Genomic DNA, 22539 nt, shown 5'->3' with positions numbered 1-22539 from the left:
CTATCACTCTGGTTCCCATCCTCCTGCCAAGTTACTTTAAACCCTCCCCAACAGCTCTGGCAAACCTGCCCGCACAGATATTAGTCCATCTCGGGTTCAGGTGTAACCCATCCTTTCGTACAGATCATAACTTCCCCAGAAGAGATCCCAATGTTACAAATATCTGAAACCCTGTCCACTGCACCATTTCCTCAGCCACTCACTGATCTGTACCATAATCCTATTCCTGCCCTGACTAGCATGTGGTACACGGTGTAATCCAGAGATCACTACTTTGGAGGTCCTGTTCTTCAGCCTCTTCCCTAACTCCCTATACTCACTGTGGAGGACCTCTTCCCACTTTCTACCCATGTCAACGGAGCCAATGTGCAGCATGACCTCTGGCTGCTCACCCTCCCTCTTGAAAATCTTCCGCAGCCACTCTAAGACATCCTGGACCCCAGCACCTGGGAGGCAACACACCACCCTGGCTTCTCTTTGGCAGCCACAGAATCTCCTGTTCATTCCCACCACTGAGTTTCTGATCACTACCGTTCTGCCTGACTTTAACCCTTCCCTGCTGGCCTGGTGGCTGCTGCTGTGCCCTAATACGTTATGCTTCCAGCAGTGTCCAAAGCTTGTTGCTTTGGTGGAACCTTGCACTGACTGCTCACGCCCCTTACTTCTCCTGGTGGTCACCCATCGACTGTCTGAAGCCTGCACACTGGGTGTGACCACCTCAGTAAAATACTCACCCATGAAGCTTTCAGCCTCCAAACACAGAGGCACATCAGCACAAATTTTGCATCCAACTGGAGCTTCTTACACAACATCACACCAGAGCAAAAAATGAGCTATTTTCTTTTATTTTTTTACATAAAAGATACAGCACAGGAACAGACCCGTCTGGCCCAATGAGCCTACAAACCCATACGTCATTGGAACGATAGAGGAAACTGGAGCACCCGGAGGAGACACACATGGTGATGGGGAAAACATACAAACTCCTTGTAGACGGAAGTGTAAAGCAAATCCAGATGTAAAGCGTTAGGCAAACCACTACACTACTGTGCCACCCCAAGATGATCCGCCATGTGTGGAAGGAAGGATGACTGTAACACAACTGGGCAGTCTACACTGCATGTGATTGGCTCCCAACCTATCTAATGGCCACTTCACCGATATGCTAGCACGCGGACCTTGCTTTGGCAAACTATTAGCATACAAGGAAATTGCAATTTTAAACACTAACTCAGCCCTGAAATTGCAGGTACAACATTACAGCTGAGCAAATAAAAAAATACTTGAACTGGGTTGAATTTTTGTTGATCATAGCTGTTAAGAGCAGCACTAGGCTCCTGCTGAGTAGTCACGGTTGCAACTGCATAGAACAGGTTGGGACTGCAAACAGCGTTGATAAATATTATACTCAGTGCAAATTCCACCAATTGTTGAACATGTCGTATTGAGCATGTCGTATGAAGACCTCGGGAGCATTAGAAATGATTGAAGGTACAGTAGAAGAAAGATAGTAGATAAAGCAAACCACACAAGATACTGGAGGAACTCAGCAAGCCAGGCAGCATCTATTGAAAAAAATACATTCAATGTTTCGGTCCGAAACACCGACTGTACTTTTTTTCCACAGATGCTGCCTGGCCTGCTGAGTTCCTCCAGTACTTTGTGTGTGTTGCTTGGATTTCCAGCACCTGCAGATCTTCTCTTGTTTGTGATTTGATTACATAAAGCAAAGATTGCAATGCGTCAGATCGCATGACCCTGCTGAAAACGTCCTCAGGGTCTTTCTCCCTCCACCCTCATTCAGGACATATATAAGAAGTGCTGCATACACAGTGCCTCCATCATTGTCAAAGACCCATCCCATCCTTTCCACAATCTCCTCGAACTCCTGCTGTCAGGCAGAAGGTGCTGCAGTACAAAGACCAGAACTGCCAGGCTGATTAGCAGCTTCTTTCCCCAGGCTGTTAGACTTCTTAACACCCTGCTGTCCTTCAGCACACACGTACACTCATCCTGCACCGGTCTCTTTTCATCTTTCATTGCTGCTGATTCACATATTCATGCAACTGCTTGTTTTATGATAATAGTGTTAGTGACATTATCCTGTCTTACATACAATACGCACCTCTCACTTTGTCAGCCTGTCAAACTTCAGACCACGCCATTCAGCACACTTGTGCTAATATAGGGTAGGGGCTGGGTCGTAACCATATGTGCTGTATGTTTTGCAGCTTGGCCCCAGAGGAATGATTATTGCACCTGTTCCTCTGGCAATAAACTTCACTTTCATCATTTGGCCCAATCACCTCACAACTTTATTTTGAATTGTATTGTCCTGACATCTGGACTTAATATTTCACAATCTTTATTTTAAAAACTGCTTCATCCTCTTTTTAAGTGTTGCTTCTGAAGTCTTGCAAGATAAAATCCTGCAATCTGGCTACCTGTACAGCCCTGATTTCCACTGCTCCAAGATACCACCATTAGCCCTTCTTCAAATTGCCCTGATTTCCTCCTTAAACCTCTCTACCTGTCGCTCCTTTCTGAAACATTTCTTTGGCCAAGCTTTCAGGAACCCAGAGTATCTTTATTATGCTGTTCCTTATTTTGTTCTGATAAGGCTCTTGTGTAACACGACAATGTCAAAGTGCTTGAAAAATACAAGTGAAAAATCAAAAATCTGCAAATGCCGGAAATCTGAATTGAAAGCAAATATGCCAGACACACTCAGCAGTCAGGCAGCAGGTGCTGAGTGTTTACAATATCTTCCATCTTTAGACAAGTGCAAGTTATTTCTGGGTGTTACTATTTCAGAGGACCTGTCCTGGACGTAGCAAGCAAACCGCGGCAGCATCTCTGCTTCCTTAGGAGTCTGCGGATATTTAGCAACTAAAACTTTAACAAACTTCTACAGACGTGAGTGGAGAGTATATTGACTGACTGCATCAAACCTGGTATAGAAACACCAAGGCCTCTGAATGGAAAATCCTACAAAAGGTAGTGGATTCACCCGTACATCACGGGTAAAGCCCTTCCAACCATTGAGCACATCTACACGAAATGTTTTCGTAGGTCATCAGAGATCTCCACCCACCAGATCATGTTTTCTTCTTGTTGCTGCCATAGATAAAAAGTATAAGAGCCTCAGGGCTCGCACCACGAGGTTCAAGAACAATTACTACCCCTCAGCCATCAGGCTTTTGAATAAAAAGGGATAACTACACTTATTTGCCTTATCATTGAAACGTTCCTTCAACCAATGATCTCACTTTAAGGACTTTTATCTCATTATCTCATGTTTTTCTTATTTAATGGTATTTATTTATATCTGCATTTGCATAGTTTGTTGTTGTTCTGTGCTCTGGGTGATCTTTCGGTGATCCTGTAATAGTTACTATTCTATAGATGTTGCTAGAGGGATTGAATTTAAGAACAGAGAGTTTATGTACAGGGTACTGGTGAGGCCGCACCTGGAGTACTGTGTGCAGTTCTGGTCTCCTTACTTGAGGAAGGATATACTGGCTTTGGAGGTGGTGCAGAGGAGGTTCACCAGGTTGATTCCATAGATGAGGGGGTTAGACAGAGGAGAGATTGAGTCACCTGGGATTGTACTTACTGGAATCAGAAGAATGAGAGGAGATCTTATATAAGCATATAAAATTATGAAAGGGATAGATTAGATAGAGGCAGGAAAGTTGCCTCCACTAATAGTTGAGACTAGAACTAAGGGACATAGCCTCAAGATTCGGGGGGAGTAGACTTAGGATAGGGATGAGGAGGAACTGCTTTTCCCCAGAGGATGGTGAATCTGTGGAATTCTCTGCCCAATGAAGCAATGGAGGCTACCTCAGTAAATATATTTAAGACAAGGTTGAATAGATTTTTGCATAGTAAGGGAATTAAGGGTTATGAGGAAAAGGCAGGTAGGTGGAGATGAGCCCATGGACAGATCAGCCATGATTTTACTGAATGCTGGAGCAGGCTCGATGCGCCATCTGGCCTACTCCTGCTCCTATTTCTTATGTTCTTATGTAAACTATATAAAGCATTGATGAGGCATCACTTATGAGAAGGTATGGGCCCCTTATCTTAGAAAGGATATGCTAAAACTGGAGTGGGTTCAAAGGACATTCATGAAAATGATACCAGGATTGAATAGCTTGTCACATGAAATGCATCTGATGGCTCTAGGCCTGTATTCACTAGATTTCAGAAGAATGAAGGGTGACCTCATTGAGGGTGTGGAGAGGATCAGAATAGAGGGGCATCCTTTTAGAATGGAAATGAGGAAGAATTTCGTTAGCCAGAGAGCGGTGAATCTGTGGAATTCTTTGCCACTGGCAGCTGTGGGGGCCAAGTCTTCATGTGTAAAGACTTTATGTTTGAATTGGCCTTCTTCTGATTCGTCGATTTCTTTTTTAGCTCAAACCCTCCTTAGGAATGTATAGTCCCAGACTGGAGCTATCTCTACGCCCTTAGAACCTACCTTTAGGTTCCCACACACTCCACCTTTAGTGATTCCCTCATCTTTTTCTCGTAGGCATTTTCTTCCTTACCAAGGATGTCAGCCTCATCCAATGAGCATGATAGTCCCGTGTTCAGCGATCCCACTTTGTTCTGCTCTCAAGTTTTTTTTTTAATTACCTCTTACGTTCTGCTATCCTGGTCTTCAATGTCCTTCCAGTCTCACCGGTATATATTTGTTGGCATGGTAATAGAGTTATAGAGTACACAGCTCCCTGACACAGTTCTTTAGGTCTTCTGGGTGCCATTTTGCTTTGCTTTTTTCCAATTGCGTCCTCATTTTTGCTATTAACTGGACACCATATGTTTGGCAAATTCGTCTTAGCTTTTCAGTTAAGCTGCCTCTGTATGGCATAATAAACGTTTTATCTAGAGCATGTCTTTGTTGTGGTGTTGTGTTCCACTCCATTCCTTTCTCAATTATGTGCATTGGGGAGCCATCTTTCATTAATGCTTCTCTGATCTTCTTGCCCTTTCCTCCTTTGCAGCTCTAGTTGTGCACAAGGTATTTGCTCTTAGTGCCATGCATCGAACAATGCCAAGCACTGTCTTCTTTGGATGATTTGTCTGGAAATTCAGGTACTGCTCTGTGTGAGTAAACACTCGACTCCAGCTTGTCTACCACACGTTGTACCATAACATCAAAAAATGCCAAAGTACTCTCACTTTCTGCCTCTATGGTAAACTGTACGGCCTTGTTCTGGTTGCTTAAATCTGTTAAAAGTGCCTCTAATACTCCCTGACCACGTTTCACAGGATAAATGTGTCATTCACACAGTGCAGGCGTAAGTTTGGCTTTTTAGTTGCTGTTGCCAAGGCTTTTGTTCCAAGGCTGTCCATAGTACAGGAGATAGAGGAGTTCCCAGGGTCGTTCCATTCTTCTGTTTGTAGAAATTCTCACCAAACTGGAAAACTGCACAAGACATACAAAATGTAGTCAACTCCAAGATTTGATCTAAATTCAATGAGGTCTCCTTTCCATGAAGCATTTTTGTTCATGCCAGTGCCTGGTCCACTGGCACTCTGGTGCAAAAGCTAACTACATCAAAGCTCACCGTGCACATTCGCAGATCCATTGGAAGGTCTTCAATCCTCTTCACAAAGCTTTTACTGTTTGCCACCTTTGATGCAATGCCGCTCTGCAACAGATTGAACACCCCAACCCAGTACTTTGCAAGGGGGTGTGTTATTGCTCCTATGTAACCCACAATCGGCCCTCATGGTAGTCCAGGTTGTGTATTTTTGGCAAACCATAAATATGAGATAATTTACACTTCTCTCTGATCTTAACCACATCCTCCATTCTTACTTTTTTAACCACTTTAATCAGAAACACAGACATAGAAAACCTTCAGCACAATACAGGCCCTTCGGCCCACAAAGTTGTGCTGAACATGTCCCTACCTTAGAAATTACTAGGCTTACCTATAGCCCTCTGTTTTTCTAAGCTCCATGTACCTATCCAGAAGTCTCTTAAAAGACCCTATTGTATCCACCTTCACCGCCGTTGCCGGCAGCCCATTCCACACGCTCACCACTCTCTGAGTAAAAAACTTACCCCTGACATCTCCTCTGTACCTACTCCCCAGCACTTTAAACCTGTGTCCTCTTGTGGCAGCCATTTCAGCCCTGGGAAAAAGCCTCTGACTATCCACACGATCAATGCCTCTCATCATCTTATACACCTCTATCAGGTCACCTCTCATCCTCCGTCGCTCCAAGGAGAAAAGGCCATGTCCACTCAACCTATTCTCATAAGGCATGCTCCCCAATCCAGGCAACATCTTTGTAAATCTCCTCTGCACCCTTTCTATGGCTTCCACATCCTTCCTGTAGTGAGGTGACCAGAACTGAGCATAGTACTCCAAGTGGGGTTTGACCAGGGTCCTATATAACTGCAACATTACCTCTCGGCTCCTAAATTCAATTCCACAATTGATGAATACACCATACTGACGAAGGGTCTCAGCCCGAAACATTGACTGCTCATTTCAACGGATGCTGCCCAACCTGCTGAGTTCGTCCAGCTTGTTTGTGCGTGTTGATATACCATACGCCTTCTTAACCACAGAGTCAAACTGCGCAGCTGCTTTGGAGCATTCTGTGGACTCGGACCCCAAGATCCCTCTGATCCTCCACACTGCCAAGAGTCTTACCATTAATACTATATTCTGCCAACATATTTGACCTACCAAAATGAACCACCTCACACTTATCTGGGTTGAACTCCATCTGCCACTTCACAGCCCAGTTTTGCATCCTATCAATGTCCCGCTGTAACCTCTGACAGCCTTCCACACTATCCACAACACCCCGAACCTTTGTGTCATCTGCAATCTTACTAACCCATCCCTCCACTTCCTCATCCAGGTCATTTATAAAAATCACGAAGAGTGAGGGTTCCAGAACAGATCCCTGAGGTACACCACTGGTCACCGACCTCCATGCAGAATATGACCCATCTGCAACCACTCTTTGCCTTCTGTGGGCAGGCCAGTTCTGGATCCACAAAGCAATGTCCCCTTGGATCCCATGCCTCCTTACTTTCTCAATAAGCCTTGCATGGGGTACCTTATCAAATGCCTTACTGAAATCCATATACACTACATCTACTGCTCATCCTTCAACAATGTGTTTAGTCACATCCCCAAAAAATTCAATCAGGCTTGTAAGGCACGACCTGCCCTTGACAAAGCCATGCTGATTATTCCTAATCATATTATACCTCTCCAAATGTTATCTGTTGCTCTTATCTTCACATACTTGTCGAATGCCTTGGGGTTTTCCTTAATCCTGCCCACCAAGGCCTTCTCATGACCCCTTCTGGCTCTCCTAATTTCCTTCTTAAGCTCTTTCCTGTTAGCCTTATAATCTTCTAGATCTCTAACATTACCTAGCTCTCTGAACCTTTTGTAAGCTTTTCTTTTCTTCTTGACTAGATTTATTACAGATTTTGTACACCACGGTTCCTGCACCCTACCATAACTTCCGTCTCATTGGAACGTACCTATGCAGAACTCCACACAAATAGTCCCTGAACATCTGCCACATTTCTTCCATACTTTTCCCTGAGAACAACTCTTTCCAATTTAAGCTTCCAATTTCCTGCCTGATAGCCTCATAATTCCCCTTATTCCAATTAAACGCTTCTCTAACTTGTCTGTTCCTATCTCTCTCCAATGCTATGGTAAAGGAGATAGAATTATGATCACTATCTCCAAAATGTTCTCCCACTGTGAGATCTGACACCCGACCAGGTTCATTTCCCAATACCAGATCAAGTACAGCCTCTCCTCTGGTAGGCTTATCTACATATTGTGTCAAGAAACCTTCCTGCACACACCTAACAAACTCCACCCCAACTAAACGCCTTGCTCTAGGGAGATGCCAATCAATATTTGGGAAATTAAGATCTCCCATCACAACAACTCTGTTATTATTACACCTTTCCAGGATCTGTTTTCCTATCTGCTCCTCGATATCCCTGTTACTATTGGGCAGCCTATAAAAAACACCCAGTAAAGTTATTGACCCCCTCCTGTTCCTAACCTCCACCCACAGAGACTCCATAGACAACCCCTCCATGGTGTCCACCTATTCTGCAGTCGTGACACTATCTCTGATCAACAGTGCCACGTCCCCACCTCTTCTGCCTCCCTCCCTGTCCTTTCTGAAACATCTAAAACCCGGCAATCGAAGTAACCATTCCTGTCCCTGAGCCATCCAAGTCTCTGTAATGGCCACCACATCATAGCTCCAAGTACTGATCCACGCTCTAAGCTCATCCGCTTTGTTCACAATACTCCTTGCATTAAAATAAGACACATCTCAAACCATCAGTCTGAGAGCATTCCTACTCTATATCCTGCCTATCCTCCCTCTCGCACTGTCTACAAGCTTTCTCTATTTGTGAGCCAACCTCCTCTTCCCCAGTCTCTTCAGTTCGGTTCCCACTCCCCAACAATTCTAGTTTAAACTCTCCCCAGCAGCCTTAGCAAACCTCTCTGCCGGGATCTTGGTCCCCCTGGGATTCAAGTGCAACCTGTCCTTTTTGTACAGGTCACACCTGCCCCAAAAGAGGTCTCAGTGATCCAAAAATCTGAATCCCTGCCCCTTGCTCCAATCCCTCAGCCACACATTTATCCTCCACCTCATTCTATTCCTATATGCACTGTCACATGGCACAGGCAGTAATCCCGAGATTACTACCTTTGCGGTCCTGCTTCTCAACTTCCTTCTTAACCCCCTGTAGTCTGTTTTCAGGACCTCTTCCCTTTTCCTACCTATGTCGTTGGTACCAATACGTACCACAACCTCTGGCTGTTCTCTCTCACACTGCAGGATATCTTGGACGCGATCTGAAACATCCCGGATCCTGGCACCTGGGAAGCAAACTACCACCCGCGTTTCTTTCCTGCATCCACAGAATCACCTGTCTGACACCCTAACTATTGAGTCCCCTATCATTACTGCCATCCTCTTCCTTTCCCTACCCTTCTGAGCCACAGGGTCAGACTCTGTGCCAGAGGCACAGCCACTGTTGCTTCCCCCAGGTAGGCCGTCCCCCCACCAGTACTCAAACAAGAGTATTTATTGTCAAGGGGTACAGCCACAGGGATACTCTCTAGTACCTGCATCTTCCTCTTCCCCCTCCTGACTGAAGAAGAAAACCCTTCCTCAGCAATTTGCATTTCTTTTAATAATACCCTATTATATACAAATTTCTTGTTCCACATCACCATGGCTAATTCCTTATCATACAGTAGCAAAATGAAAGTTACCTGGAAGGTGGACAACAGTAATCTCAAAACTGTAAGGAAGCTCTTCAAAGCAGAGATAGAGCTAACAGACAGACAGACAGACATACTTTATTCATCCCGAGGGAAATTGGGTTTTGTTACAGTCGCACCAACCAAGAATAGTGTAGGAATGTAGCAATATAAAACCATAAATAATTAAATAATAATAATGATGATGATAATAATAATAATAATAATAATAATAATAATAATAATAATAATAGGTAAGTAACGTTTATGGGGGGATTTCCAGGATTAAGAAGAGGTACCTTAAGGTTTGGCTCCTGCTGCCGCAGTAAACTGGGAAGAGAAGAAGATAAAAGTTGAAAATGAGGATTTTGTATTGGAAAGCTCAATCTCCTTGTCTCTGTACTTCATGAGTATATGAAATAGGAACAGGAACAGGAAGAGGCCATCTGGCCCATCAAGCCTGCTTCCCATTCAATAAGATCATGGCTGATCGGACCATGGACTCAGCTCCACTTACCTGCCTTTTCTCCAGATCTTTAATTCTCTTATTCTGCAAAAGTCCAACTGTTTCTTAAATATATTTAATGAGACAGCCTCTGCTGCTTCTCTGGGCAGAGAATTCCACGGATTTACTACTTTCTGGGAAAAGCAGTTCCTCATCATCTCTATCCTAAATCTATTCCCCCAAATCTGAGGTTATGCCCCTTAGTTTTAGGGCACAGGGAGCCAGCGATGGTGATCAGGCTTTGGTTCCTGCCATTGTTAGGAGTTTGCACGTTCTCCGTCACCGTGTGGGTCACCTCAACATGCTTCAGCTTCCTCCCACATTCTAAAGATGTTTGGTTAGGGTGATCGAGTTGTGGGCAAGCTACGTTGGCACGGGATGTATAACCATATAACAATTACAGCACGGAAACAGGCCATCTCTGCCCTTCTAGTCCATGCCAAGCGCTTACTCTCACCTAGTCCCACCGACCTGCACTCAGCCCATAACCCTCCATTCCTTTCCTGTCCATATACCTATCACATTTTACTTTAAATGACAATACGGAACCTGCCTCTACCACTTCTACTGGAAGCTCGTTCCACACAGCTACTACTCTCAGAGTAAAGAAGTTCCCCCTCGTGTTACCCCTAAACTTCTGCCCCCTAACTCTCAACTCATGTCCTCTTGTTTGAATCTCCCCTACTCTCAATGGAAAAAGCCTATCCACGTCAACTCTATCTATCCCCCTCATAATTTTAAATACCTCTATCAAGTCCCCCCTCAACTTTCTACGCTCCAAAGAATAAAGACCTAACTTGTTCAACCCTTCTCTGTAACTTAGGTGCTGAAACCCAGGTAACATTCTGGTAAATCTTCTCTGTACTCTCTCTGTTTTGTTGACATCTTTCCTATAATTCGGTGACCAGAACTGTACACAATACTCCAAATTTGGCCTTACCAATGCCTTGTACAATTTTAACATTACATCCCAACTCCTATATTCAATACTCTGATTTATAAAGGCAAGCATACCAAAAGCTTTCTTCACCACCCTATCCACATGAGATTCCACCTTCAGGGAACTATGCACCATTATTCCTAGATCACTCTGTTCTACTGCATTCTTCAATGCTCTACCATTTATCATGTATGTCCTATTTTGATTAGTCCTACCAAAATGTAGCACCTCACACTTATCAGCATTAAACTCCATCTGCTATCTTTCAGCCCACTCTTCTAACTGGCCTAAATCTCTCTGCAAGCTTTGAAAACCTACTTCATTATCCACAACGCCAACTATCTTAGTATCATCTGTATACTTACTAATCCAATTTACCACCCCATCATCCAGATCTTTAATGTATATGACAAACAACATTGGACTCAGTACAGATCCTTGAGGCACACCAGCCTCCAACCTGACAAAGTTATCCACCACCACTCTCTGGCATCTCCCATTCAGCCGCTGTTGAATCCATTTTACTACTTCAATATTAATACCTAAAGATTGAACCTTCCTAACTAACCTTCCGTGTGGAACCTTGTTAAAGGCCTTACTGAAGTCCATGTAGACATCATCCACTGCTTTACCCTTGTCAACTTTCCTAGTAACCTCTTCAAAAAAATTCAATAAGATTTGTCAAACATGACCTTCCATGCACAAATCCATGTTGACTGTTCCTAATCAGACCCTGTCTATCTAGATAATTATATATACCATCTCTAAGAATACTTTCCATTAATTTACCCACCACTGACGTCAAACTTAGAAGCCGATAATTGCTAGGTTTAATCTTAGAACCCTTTTTAAACAACAGAACTACATGAGCAATATGTTAATCCTCCGGCACCATCCCCGTTTCTAATGACATTTGAAATATTTCTGTCACAGCCCCTCCTATACACTACCTTCCCTCAAGGTCCTAGGGAATATCCTGTCAGGACCCCCACTGATTTGATTTGATGCAAACAACACATTTCACTGCATTTTTCAAGGTACAGGTAACAAATAAAGCTAATCTTTTTTCTAGATTCATCTATCAGAGGAAACAACTTTCCTGCCTCTGTTTTATCCATCCCTTTTATAATTTGATATGTTTCTATAAGATCCCCTCTCATTATTCTGAATTCCAGTGAGTATACCCCCAGGGAATTCATAAGCTAAACCCCTCATCTCTGTCGTCAGCCTGACGATCATCCTCTGCACTGCCTCGAAAACCAGTAAATCTTTTCTCGAGTAAGGAGTCCTGAAGTGCCGGCGGACTCCAAGCGTGGCCTCACCACTCCCCTGCGCCATTACCTCTCTGCTCTTAAATTCAATTCCTTTACCAATAAAGATCAATATTCCATTTATTTCTGGATAAGTTGTCAAGCTCGGCAATGTTATAACAGTGGTGGGGCTTAGCACCAACAGAGAGGAGGAGGAAGAGCCCGAGGCCTGGTGACAGGAAAATAACCTCTTCCTAAATGTCAACAAGACAAAGGAGATGGTTACTGACTTCAGGGGAACTCGTATCACTTACGCACCTCTTTGCATCGGCAGCACAGCAGTGGGAACTGTGAGCAGTTTCAAACTCCTGGGAGTCCCCTGGTCCCAGAGCACATCCCACACAGTCAGGAGAGCTCACCAAAGCCTCTACTTTCTGAGGAGGCTGGAGAGAGCTGGACTGTGCACATCAATTCTCACAACCTTCCACAGATGCACAGTAGAGAGCTACAGCAATGCTTGATATGGAAACTGAACTGCGGCGGGTGGGTTGTCAAATCCGCCTAATGCATCACTAGCACCAGCCCACCCGCCATCGAGGATATATATTTAGAAAGGTGCCAGAAAAAGGCCAGCAATATCAGCCACCCTGCTCATGGACTGTCTGTCTGCTTCCCATTAGGGAGGGAGGCTACGCAGCGTCTACACCAGGACCAAAAGCTCAAACAACACACACAAAATGCTGGTGGAACACAGCAGGCCAGGCAGCATCTATAGGGAGAAGCGCTGTCGACGTTTCGGGCCGAGACCCTTCGTCAGGACTAACTGAAAGGAAAGATAGTAAGAGATTTGAAAGTAGTGGGGGGAGGGGGAAATGCGAAATGATAGGAGAAGACCAGAGGGGGTGGGATGAAGCTAAGAGCCAGACAGGTGATTGGCGAAAGTGATACAGAGCTGGAGAAGGGAAAGGATCATGGGACGGGAGACCTCAGGAGAAAGAAGGGAGGTGGGAAGCACCAGGGAGAGATGGAGAACAGGTAAACAACTAAATATGTCGGGGATGGGGTAAGAAGGGGAGGAGGGGCATTAACAGAAGTTAGAGAAGTCAATGTTCATGCCATCAGGTTGGAGGCTACCCAGCCGGTATATAAGGTGTTGTTCCTCCAACCTGAGTTTGGATTCATTTTGACAGTAGAGGAGGCCATGGATAGACATATCAGAATGGGAATAGGACGTGAAATTAAAACGTGTGGTCACTGGGAGATCCTGCTTTCTCTGGCGGACCGAGTGTAGGTGTTCAGTGAAATGGTCTCCCAGTCTGTGTCGGGTCTCACCAATATATAAAAGGCCACACCGGGAGCACCAGACGCAGTATACCACACCAGTCGACTCACAGGTGAAGTGTCGCCTCACCTGGAAGGACTGTCTGGGGCCCTGAATGGTGGTGAGGGAGGAAGTGTAAGGGCAGGTGTAGCACTTGTTCCGCTTACAAGGATAAGTGCCAGGAGGGAGATCGGTGGGAAGGGATGGGGGGGACGAGTGGACAAGGGAGTCGCGTAGGGAGCGATCCCTGCGTAAAGCAGAAAGGTGGGGGAGGGAAAGATGTGCTTGGTAGTGGGATCCCGTTGGAGGTGGCGGAAGTTACGGAGAATTATACGTAGAACCAAAAGCTGTTACTTTTAGACTCAGAAGCTGTTACTTTTCCCAAGCAGTCAGGCTCCATCCGTAACCCACCAACAATCAGTAATTTCCAGTCAGAGTCACCTTACGTACAGACACTGGCATCAAATTATGTACATACAATAAATGTATATAAGCTATTTTATATATTTATATTTATTACGTGTTCTCTTTCTTCTTCTTGTGTTGTTATATGCCGCATCGGATTCAGAGCAACAATTATTTCATTCTTTACACTTGTATACTGGAAATGACTTCAAACAATCAACTGAACAATCTTGAATAAGCTGCTGAATCTACAAACCAGCATTTTGGAATTCATGCACAAGTGCTCCCAAGTCTCTCTGCACAGCAGACTGCTTTCACCATTTCAATAAGAATCTGATTTTCTATTTTTCCTTCCAATATTTCACATTACCATACCACACCACATACCATGAGGTATGTGGTATGGTAAATACTTCACATTTACTGAGGGCCTGTGCAACTGAGCTGGGAGAACCACTACAGCGCATCTTCAACATGAGCCTGGAGCAGAGAAGAGTACCCAGACAGTGGAAAACATCCTGTATTGTCCCAGTACCGAAGAAACCACAACCAAAGGAGTTGAATGACTTCAGACCTGTTGCCTTGACGTCGCACGTGATGAAGACCATGGAGCGGCTGATAATACAGAATCTGAGGCCACAAACCAGGCACGCCCAGGATCCTCTTCAGTTTGCGTATAAGGAGAAGGTGGGAGTGGAGGATGCTATTACGTATTTGCTGCACAAATCACTCTCTCACCTAGATGGGGTCAGTTGTGCTGTGAGGATTACATTCCTTGACTTCTCTAGTGCCTTTAACACCATCCAGCCCAAGATCTTAAGGCACAAACTAACGGAGATGCGAGTAGACTCTCACATGGTGGATTGGATAGTGGACTACTTGACAGATAGACCTCAGTATGTGCGGTTGGGAGACTGTAGGTCTGACACGGTGGTCAGCAGCACAGGAGCGCCGCAGGGAACCGTACTCTCTCCGGTCCTGTTCACCCTGTACACATCAGACTTCCAATATAACTCGGAGTCCTGCCATGTGCAGAAGTTCGCTGATGACACGGCCATAGTGGGGTGTGTCAGGAATGGACAGGAGGAGGAGTATAGGAAACTGATACAGGACTTTGTGATATGGTGCAACTCAAACTACCTGCGTCTCAATATCACCAAGACCAAGGAGATGGTGGTGGACTTTAGGAGATCTAGGCCTCATATGGAGCCAGTGATCATTAATGGAGAATGTGTGGAGCAGGTTAAGACCTACAAGTATCTGGGAGTACAGTTAGACGAGAAGCTAGACTGGACTGCCAACACAGATGCCTTGTGCAGGAAGGCACAGAGTCGACTGTACTTCCTTAGAAGGTTGGCGTCATTCAATGTCTGTAGTGAGATGCTGAAGATGTTCTATAGGTCAGTTGTGGAGAGCGCCCTCTTCTTTGTGGTGGCGTGTTGGGGAGGAAGCATTAAGAAGAGGGACGCCTCACGTCTTAATAAGCTGGTAAGGAAGGCGGGCTCTGTCGTGGGCAAAGTACTGGAGAGTTTAACATCGGTAGCTGAGCGAAGGGCGCTGAGTAGGTTACGGTCAATTATGGAAAACTCTGAACATCCTCTACATAGCACCATCCAGAGACAGAGAAGCAGTTTCAGCGACAGGTTAATATCGATGCAATGCTCCTCAGACAGGATGAAGAGGTCAATACTCCCCAATGCCATTAGGCTTTACAATTCAACCGCCAGGACTTAAGAACTTTTTAAAAGCTATTATTAATGCTTTTTGAGATAGTGATTTAGATGCATATCATATTTTTTACTGAGTTAAGTATTGTATGTAATTAGTTTTGCTACAACAAGTGTATGGGACATTGGAAAAAAAAGTTGAATTTCCCCATGGGGATGAATAAAGTATCTATCTATCTATCATTTACCTGTACTGTACTCCATCTGCCAGATCCTTGCACGCTCACCCATCTATATAAATGTCTGCAAATCAGACTCAGTCAGAATCAAGATTATCACTGACACGTTGTGAAATTTACTGTTTTGTGGCAGCGGTACAGTGCAATACATTAAAAATTACCATAAGTTACAAAAAATACTGCAAAAAACAAATAATATGATAGCATTAATTGGGTTTATAGAGTCACAAAAAAGTACAGCACAGAAACAGGCCATTCAGCCCACCTAGTCCATGCCGAACCATCTCCCATTGACCTGCACCAAGGCCACAGCCCTCCGTACCACTACCATCCATGTAACTATCGAAACTTCCCTTAAACATTGAAATCGAGCTTACATGCACTACTTGCACTGGCAGCTCGTTCCACACTCTCACAACCCTCTGAATGAAGAAATTTCTCCACATGTTCCCCTTAAACTTTTCATCTTTCACCCTTAACCCATGACCTCAGTGGAAAATGCCTGCTTACATCTACCCTACCTTTACCCCTCATAATTTTGTATACCTCTATCACTCTTCTCCGTTCCAAGGAACAAAGTCCTAACCTATTCAATCTTACCTCTTAACTCAGGTCCTCCAGACCTGGTAACATCCTTGTACATTTTCTGCATACTCTTTCAACCTTATGTACATCTTTCCTGTAGGTAGATTACCAAAACTACGCATAATCCTCCAAATTAGGCCTCACGAACATCTTCAACACAACTTCTGTACTGACTGCTCCGATTTACGAAAGTCAATGTGCCAAAAGTTTTCTTTAAAGACCGTTTAAAAATCTGAAGATTGGGGGGGGGGGGGGGGGACAAGGTGTTCTTAAAACATTGAGTGTGGGGTCTTCAATACAACACACTCCACTTTAAATTTAACATTCTTGTCCATTTCAGTATGATATTATCTTACATAATGTTTAGATCATTTTAATTCATCTGCAAATAGGGTCTGAGTGTTCTTTTTTTTGATGTATTTAAACCTTTTATTAGGTAGGTTGCAGGCAAGCAAACAGCTGAAAATTAGATACTCCCAATGGCTGACATTCACTGGTCCTTCAGCTCCCGGAGGCGACGAATGGCAGACTTCACAGTGACAGCTGAGGTCGTGTTGTAGGACCAGGCTCCTCCAGCTACTGTCTTCATGCAAGACCCACAATGCCAGATTCCAACCGCTCTCCTCTTCCTCTTCGTCTTCCCACAGAAGGAGCAGGTGTACTTGGCGTGTTGGCTAATCTCGATCTTTTTCATCATTTTGCGGAGGGATGCTCCGTACCGGGTGCCATACTTGCCCACAATCCCAACCTTCTTGGTGCGTTTCGCCATCGTCCCAGATCCAGCAGAGCGGGTCTGAGTGTTCTTAACCTATTACTATTGCTTATTTATTTTATCTATTTTGATATCACGTGCAAAAATGGATACCATTTCCTTGAGTCACAGACAAAAATCAGTGAGAATGGTAAATGGAAGTGATCTCAGAATAGAATTCAAATTTTAAACACTGACACTATTCCTTTCTGAAAGCCATATTCGTTGTTTCTAATTTTTTTCAATTATGAGCATAACACTGGACAATAAAGATTCTGCTTCCTGAATACTTTTGGGTGTATCCTATGGATTTTGGGATCCAGAGTCCGGAGAGGCTGCTGCATATTAATATCACGCTACCACCTAGCACGTTCCCTGGAAAGGAGCTCTAAATCCACCAGACAAAAACAAGACCAAAAACTAAAGCTACAAGACCTGCACAAAACCACATAATTACAACATATAGTTACAACAGTGCAAACAATAGCATAATTGATAAAAAAAACAGACTATGGGCACAGTAAAAATAGTCCAAGATGTTAAAGGACTGTAAGTTCAAAAGAAATCACCACAGTTTCCACAAGTCCCCAGGGTCCCGACAGAGTCGCCATCCCACACCAGCGGCAGAAGGGAATACCTCCGCTATGGACTTCCACGGTGACGCCCAGCTCAGCCTCGCAGACTCAGCACACACCGAAAGCGACCCGAATCCGTCGAAAGGACTCCGAGTCTGTCGAACCTCCGAGCCGACGACCATCCCCTCCGGCACAGCTTCTCCGAGCACCATCCTCTGCCGAGCGTATTAAGACGGCCCCGCCAACGGCCATCGGCAACACCACCCCGAGGACTGGGGGCCTGTTCTTTCCAGCAGAGTCCCGGACCTCACAGCAGCAGCAGCAATTCCTGATGTTTCTCCGTGCTTTCACGTCTGTTTTCAATCGATTATGATTGCACACGGCACCCCACTTCACAAATAACAGATAATCAGTTCCGGAGTGGCCGCTGCAAGCTGCGTCGCGCCGCCATCTTGGAAGATATGTCACTGAAGGTTCATTTTCTGCATTCCCATTTAGACTTCTTCCCTGCAAATCTTGGTGTTGTCAGTGACGGGCACGGTGAATGGTTTCACCAGGACATTACGGTCGTGAAGAAATGGTATCAGGGCAACTGGAATCCATCAGTGATTACTGTTGGACACTTAAGCACTGACACTGATTACAAACAAAAATTATCAACAAAAGATTTTTAGCTCAGTTGAACTACTGCAAAGCGTCAGCACCGTTATACAATTAAATGCATTACATTCAATAAAAGTTCATTTCTCTTTTCTCCAAATTCCTAGGTGATACAAGCAGTCTATTTGTGCTTAGCTCAAGTGGTCTATTGTAACCACAAAAAAAATCTGAGGAAGCAACACTTCCGATAAAACTTGTTGTCCGATGTAATTGAAGGTTCCAAAATGATTCCACCATGAATCTTTGGGCAACTAATGATATGGGTTATCTTGGTGTATTATAAGAAAATTGCTCTATACATTGGACACTTATCCTCGTTTGTTACTGAACATTCAACAATCCCAAGACATTGTTTATAATAATATGTTTGTAGAGCACTTTTAATACAAAATTCTTTGTATTAGTATAAAATGCAAACATAAAAATAAAAGATAAAATAATGCTAGTTAAAAGCAAAGCTAAATAAATAAGTTTTGAGCTGATGTTTAAAACTTTCAACTGAATCTTTATCCCTTATAGTATTGAGCTGCACAGTTTGGGAGTGTAGTTTAAAAAAAAAGCTGACCTACTAAAATTCTTTTGAGGGAGATTGTTTAAATTCAAGAGACAGTCAGAAGACGACCTGAGACTTCGAACAGGACTATAAAACTAAAGCGATTCTGTGATGTACTTCACTCCCAGACCAGTGAGACCTTTAAAAACAAGAGAACTTTAAAGTCAATTGTAAAAGATACAGGAAGCAATGCAGAGTAATTAGGATGGGAGTGATATGCTCCCTCATTGTGGTTTTAGTTAAAAGTCTAGCAGCGGCATTCTGAATGAGTTGAAGTTTGTCAATAGTTTGCTTTGGAAGGCAGTAAAAAGTGTATCGCAGCAATCTAGTCTATCGATATAAAGGCGTGAATTCGTTTTCAGCATCATTATGTGATGGAAACAGATGTACCTATTTCTTACGTGTAGAAATGCTGCTCTGGTCACTTATGTGGGATTTAAAATTGAAATCTGAATCAAGGATAAGACCTAGGCTCCTAATTTTACAAGGGGGGCCAAGTCCCAAATTTATCAAGAAGTTTATCTCCTTTGTCTTTGGAGCCAACTGGAAGTATTTCACTTTGATCTTCATTTAGTTTTAAGAAATTAATGTTCATCAATTTGTTTATTGCAACCACACAGAAATCAGAGGAGAAAGGGTGTTATCATGATCAGGTTCAACTGTGATCTGTATAACTGGAAATCAGGTTTATGTTCGCTAATTATGTCTCCAGAGGGGAGCATGTATAAGGAGGCGTAGGGGATCAAGGCAGCTTCTCTGAGCAACAAAATTCACCTCCAAGTCAGACAAAACATTTTCTCTTTGAGATATAAAAATGAAACCAATTAAGGGCACTACCTATCAGAGAGGCCAACCCAGTTCTCAAGGTGATCTAGGAGAATGTCATGGTCAATTGTGTCAAATGCAGACTTGAATCGAAGAGAATTAGAACTGAGACCTTCTCGGCATCAGTGCTGATCCTAAGGTCACTGGCAATTTTAGTGAGGGCTGGTTTGTTCTAAAACATGACTGAATGTTTCTAGATTATTGTTCTCATTCAGAAAGTTGGTGAGATGGTTGAAAATGACTTTCTCAAGGATCTTTTGCAGGAAGGGAGGATTTGATATCAGCCTGTAGTTGGCTGGTACAGCACTATCAACATTTGCCATTTTGACAGCTGCAATTTCAAAAGCCTCTGGGAAAAACTCCAGTTTCAAGTGAAATAGTTAATAATTTTTCTAACAGAATTAAAAAATGTTAAGAGTCCTTAAAAAGTGTGATAGGGTATTTCTACCCCATTTCAACGGAAATCTTAGATGCAGCTGACTTGATCTCACTATCCTCCCTCTTTCAGCCTACTATGATGATAAATCTCATTTTACTTAATCGTTCAGGATTATCTTCTCTATAACATGGTACCTTAAAGTTTGAATTCCAAAGTATTGATTGTATTCTCATCAATATATGTTCAACCTTTAATATTCACCATCATAGGACCACAAGACATAAAAGCAGAATTAGGCCTTCGGGCCCATCGAGGCCGCTCTGCCATTCCATCATGGCTGATTTATTACCCCTTTCAACCCCATTTCCTACTTTCTCCCCAAAACCTTTGACATTCTGACTAATCAAGAACTTACCAAGCTCCACTTTAAATATATACAATAACTTGGCATCCACAGTTGTCTGTACAAAGAATTCCACAGATTCACCACCCACTGACTGAAGAAATTCCTCCTCATCTCGTTCCAAAGGGATGACCTTGTACTCTACACTAAGGCTTCTAAAATCTATTCGAAACTACTATTGATTCTTCTAAACTCCAGCAACACACAACCAGCAAACACACAATATAAGTTAACCCTTTCATTCCCAGAATTATTCTCATGAACCTCTTCTGGACCCTCTCCAATGCCAACACATTTTTTCTTAGATAAGGGGCAGAACACTGCTCACAATGCTCCAAGTGTGGTCTGACCAATGTCTTATAAACCCTCAGCATTACACTCTTGCTCTTATATTCTAGTCCTCTCAAAGTGAATGTGAACATTACATTTGCTTTCCTTAACACTGACTCAACCTGCAGGTTAACCTTCAAGGAATCCTGCACAAGGATTCCCAAGTCCCTTTGCACCTGTGAATTTTTAATCTCCTCTCTGGTTAGAACATAGTCTATGTCTTTATTCCTTCCACAAAAGTGCATGACCATACACTTCCCTGTATTATATTCCATCTGCCACTTCTTTGCCCATTTTCATAATCTGTGTAAATTATTCAGCTTCCTTAATACCATCTGCCTCTCCACCTATCTTCGTATCGTCTGCAAACTGGCCACAAAGCTATCAATTCCATCACTCAAATCACTCCCATACAACATAAAAAGAAGTGGTCCCAACACTGTCCTCAGTGGAACACCATCAGATAACAACAGCCAGTCAGAAAAGGCCTCTTTATTTCCACTCCAGAACCATTCCAGAATCTAGTGATTTTTGAAAGATCACTACTGATAACTCCACAATATCTTCAGCCACCTCTTTCAGTACATCTGGTCCAGGCAACTTATCTACTTTCAGACCTTTCAGCTTCGCAAGCACCTTCTCCTTAGTAATAGCAACTACACTCACTTCTGCCCCCGACACTCTCGAATTTCTGGCACACTGCTAGCGTTTTCCATGGTGAACACAGACACAAAATACCTACTAAGTTCACCTGCCATTTTTTGTCCCCATTACTACCTCTGCAACATCATTTACCAGCGGTCCAATACCCACTCTCACCTCTCTTAAACTCTTTACACATCTGAAAAAAAACTTCTGGTATTCTCTTTTATATCTTTGGCCAACTTAAGGCTTTTTTTGTTGCCTTCTATTGGTTTTCAAAAGCTTCCTAATCCTTTAACTTCCCACTAATTTTTGTTAAATTATATGCCCTCTATTTTGCTTTTGTAGTGTCTTTGACTTCCCTCGTCACCCACAGTTGTGTCATCTTTCCTTTAAAATATTCTTCTTCTTCCAAATTGCTTCCAGAAACACCAGCGATTGTTGTACCATTCTCATCCCTTCTAATGTCATCTTCCAATCAACTTTGGCCAGCAAGTCTCTCGTGCCTCTGTAATTCTCTTTATTCCACTGTAATACTGAAACATCTAACTTGAACCTCTCCCTCTCAAATTGCAGGGTGAACTTTGTCATATTATAGAAGCATAGAAAACTTACAGCACAATGTAGGCCCTTCGGCCCACAATGCTGTGCCGAACATGTACTTACTTTAGAAATTACCTAAAGTTATGCCTAGCCCTCTATTTTTCTAAGCTCCATGTACCTATCCAGGAGTCTATTAAAAGACCCTATCATATCCACCTCCACCATCGTTGCCAGCAGACCATTCTATGCACTCACCACTCTTTGTGTAAAAAAAACTTACCCCAGACATCTCCTCTGTACCTACTTCCATCAACCTTAAAACTGTGCCCTCTCGTGCTAGCCAATTCAGCCTTGGGGAAAAGCCTCTGACTATCCACATGATCAATGCCTCTCATTATCTTATACACCTCTATCAGGTCACCTCTCATCGTCTGTCGCTCCAAGGAGAAAAGGCCAAGTTCACTCAACCTTTTCTCATAAGGCAAGCTCCCCAATCCAGGCGACATCCTTGTAAATCTCCTCTGCACCCTTTCTATAGTTTCCACATTCTTCCTTAGTGAGGTGACCAGAACTGAGCACAGTACTCCAAGTGAGGTCTGACCAGGGACCTATGTAGCTGTAACATTGCCTCTCAGCTCTTAAACTCAATCACATGGTTGATGAAAGCCAATAT

General features: G+C 43.5%; 2 protein-coding genes across 3 annotated transcripts in view; both read right to left on the bottom strand.

Moving 5' to 3' along the window:
• The window catches only part of LOC140730812 (uncharacterized), a 50811-nt gene that overhangs the window by 12806 nt on the left and 15466 nt on the right, over positions 1–22539 (bottom strand). Inside the window, exon 1 of one of the 2 annotated variants that reach the window (XM_073051744.1) lies at positions 9593–9626. The exons of the other annotated variant lie outside the window; for it this stretch is intronic. The gene's annotated coding sequence lies outside the window, so the exon portion shown is untranslated. Of the gene's footprint in view, positions 1–9592; positions 9627–22539 lie in introns of those variants that run through there. 2 annotated transcript variants of the gene reach the window in all.
• On the bottom strand, positions 16608–16995 carry LOC140730037 (large ribosomal subunit protein eL43-like). Its single transcript, XM_073050182.1, has one exon. The coding sequence runs from the start codon at positions 16972–16974 to the stop codon at positions 16696–16698; it is 279 nt and encodes a 92-aa protein (XP_072906283.1). The 5' UTR covers positions 16975–16995; the 3' UTR covers positions 16608–16695.

The sequence above is a fragment of the Hemitrygon akajei genome, chromosome 7, assembly GCF_048418815.1.
Source record: "Hemitrygon akajei chromosome 7, sHemAka1.3, whole genome shotgun sequence".
In the NCBI taxonomy this organism is placed as follows: Eukaryota; Metazoa; Chordata; class Chondrichthyes; order Myliobatiformes; family Dasyatidae; genus Hemitrygon; species Hemitrygon akajei.
The sequence above is the reverse complement of the archived record's forward strand: the minus strand, read 5'-3'. Positions and strand labels throughout refer to the sequence as shown.

Coding starts and splice junctions, on each gene's coding strand:
- LOC140730037 (XM_073050182.1), bottom strand. CDS start 16,974: ATGGCGAAACGCACCAAGAAGGTTGGGATTGTGGGCAAGTATGGCACC.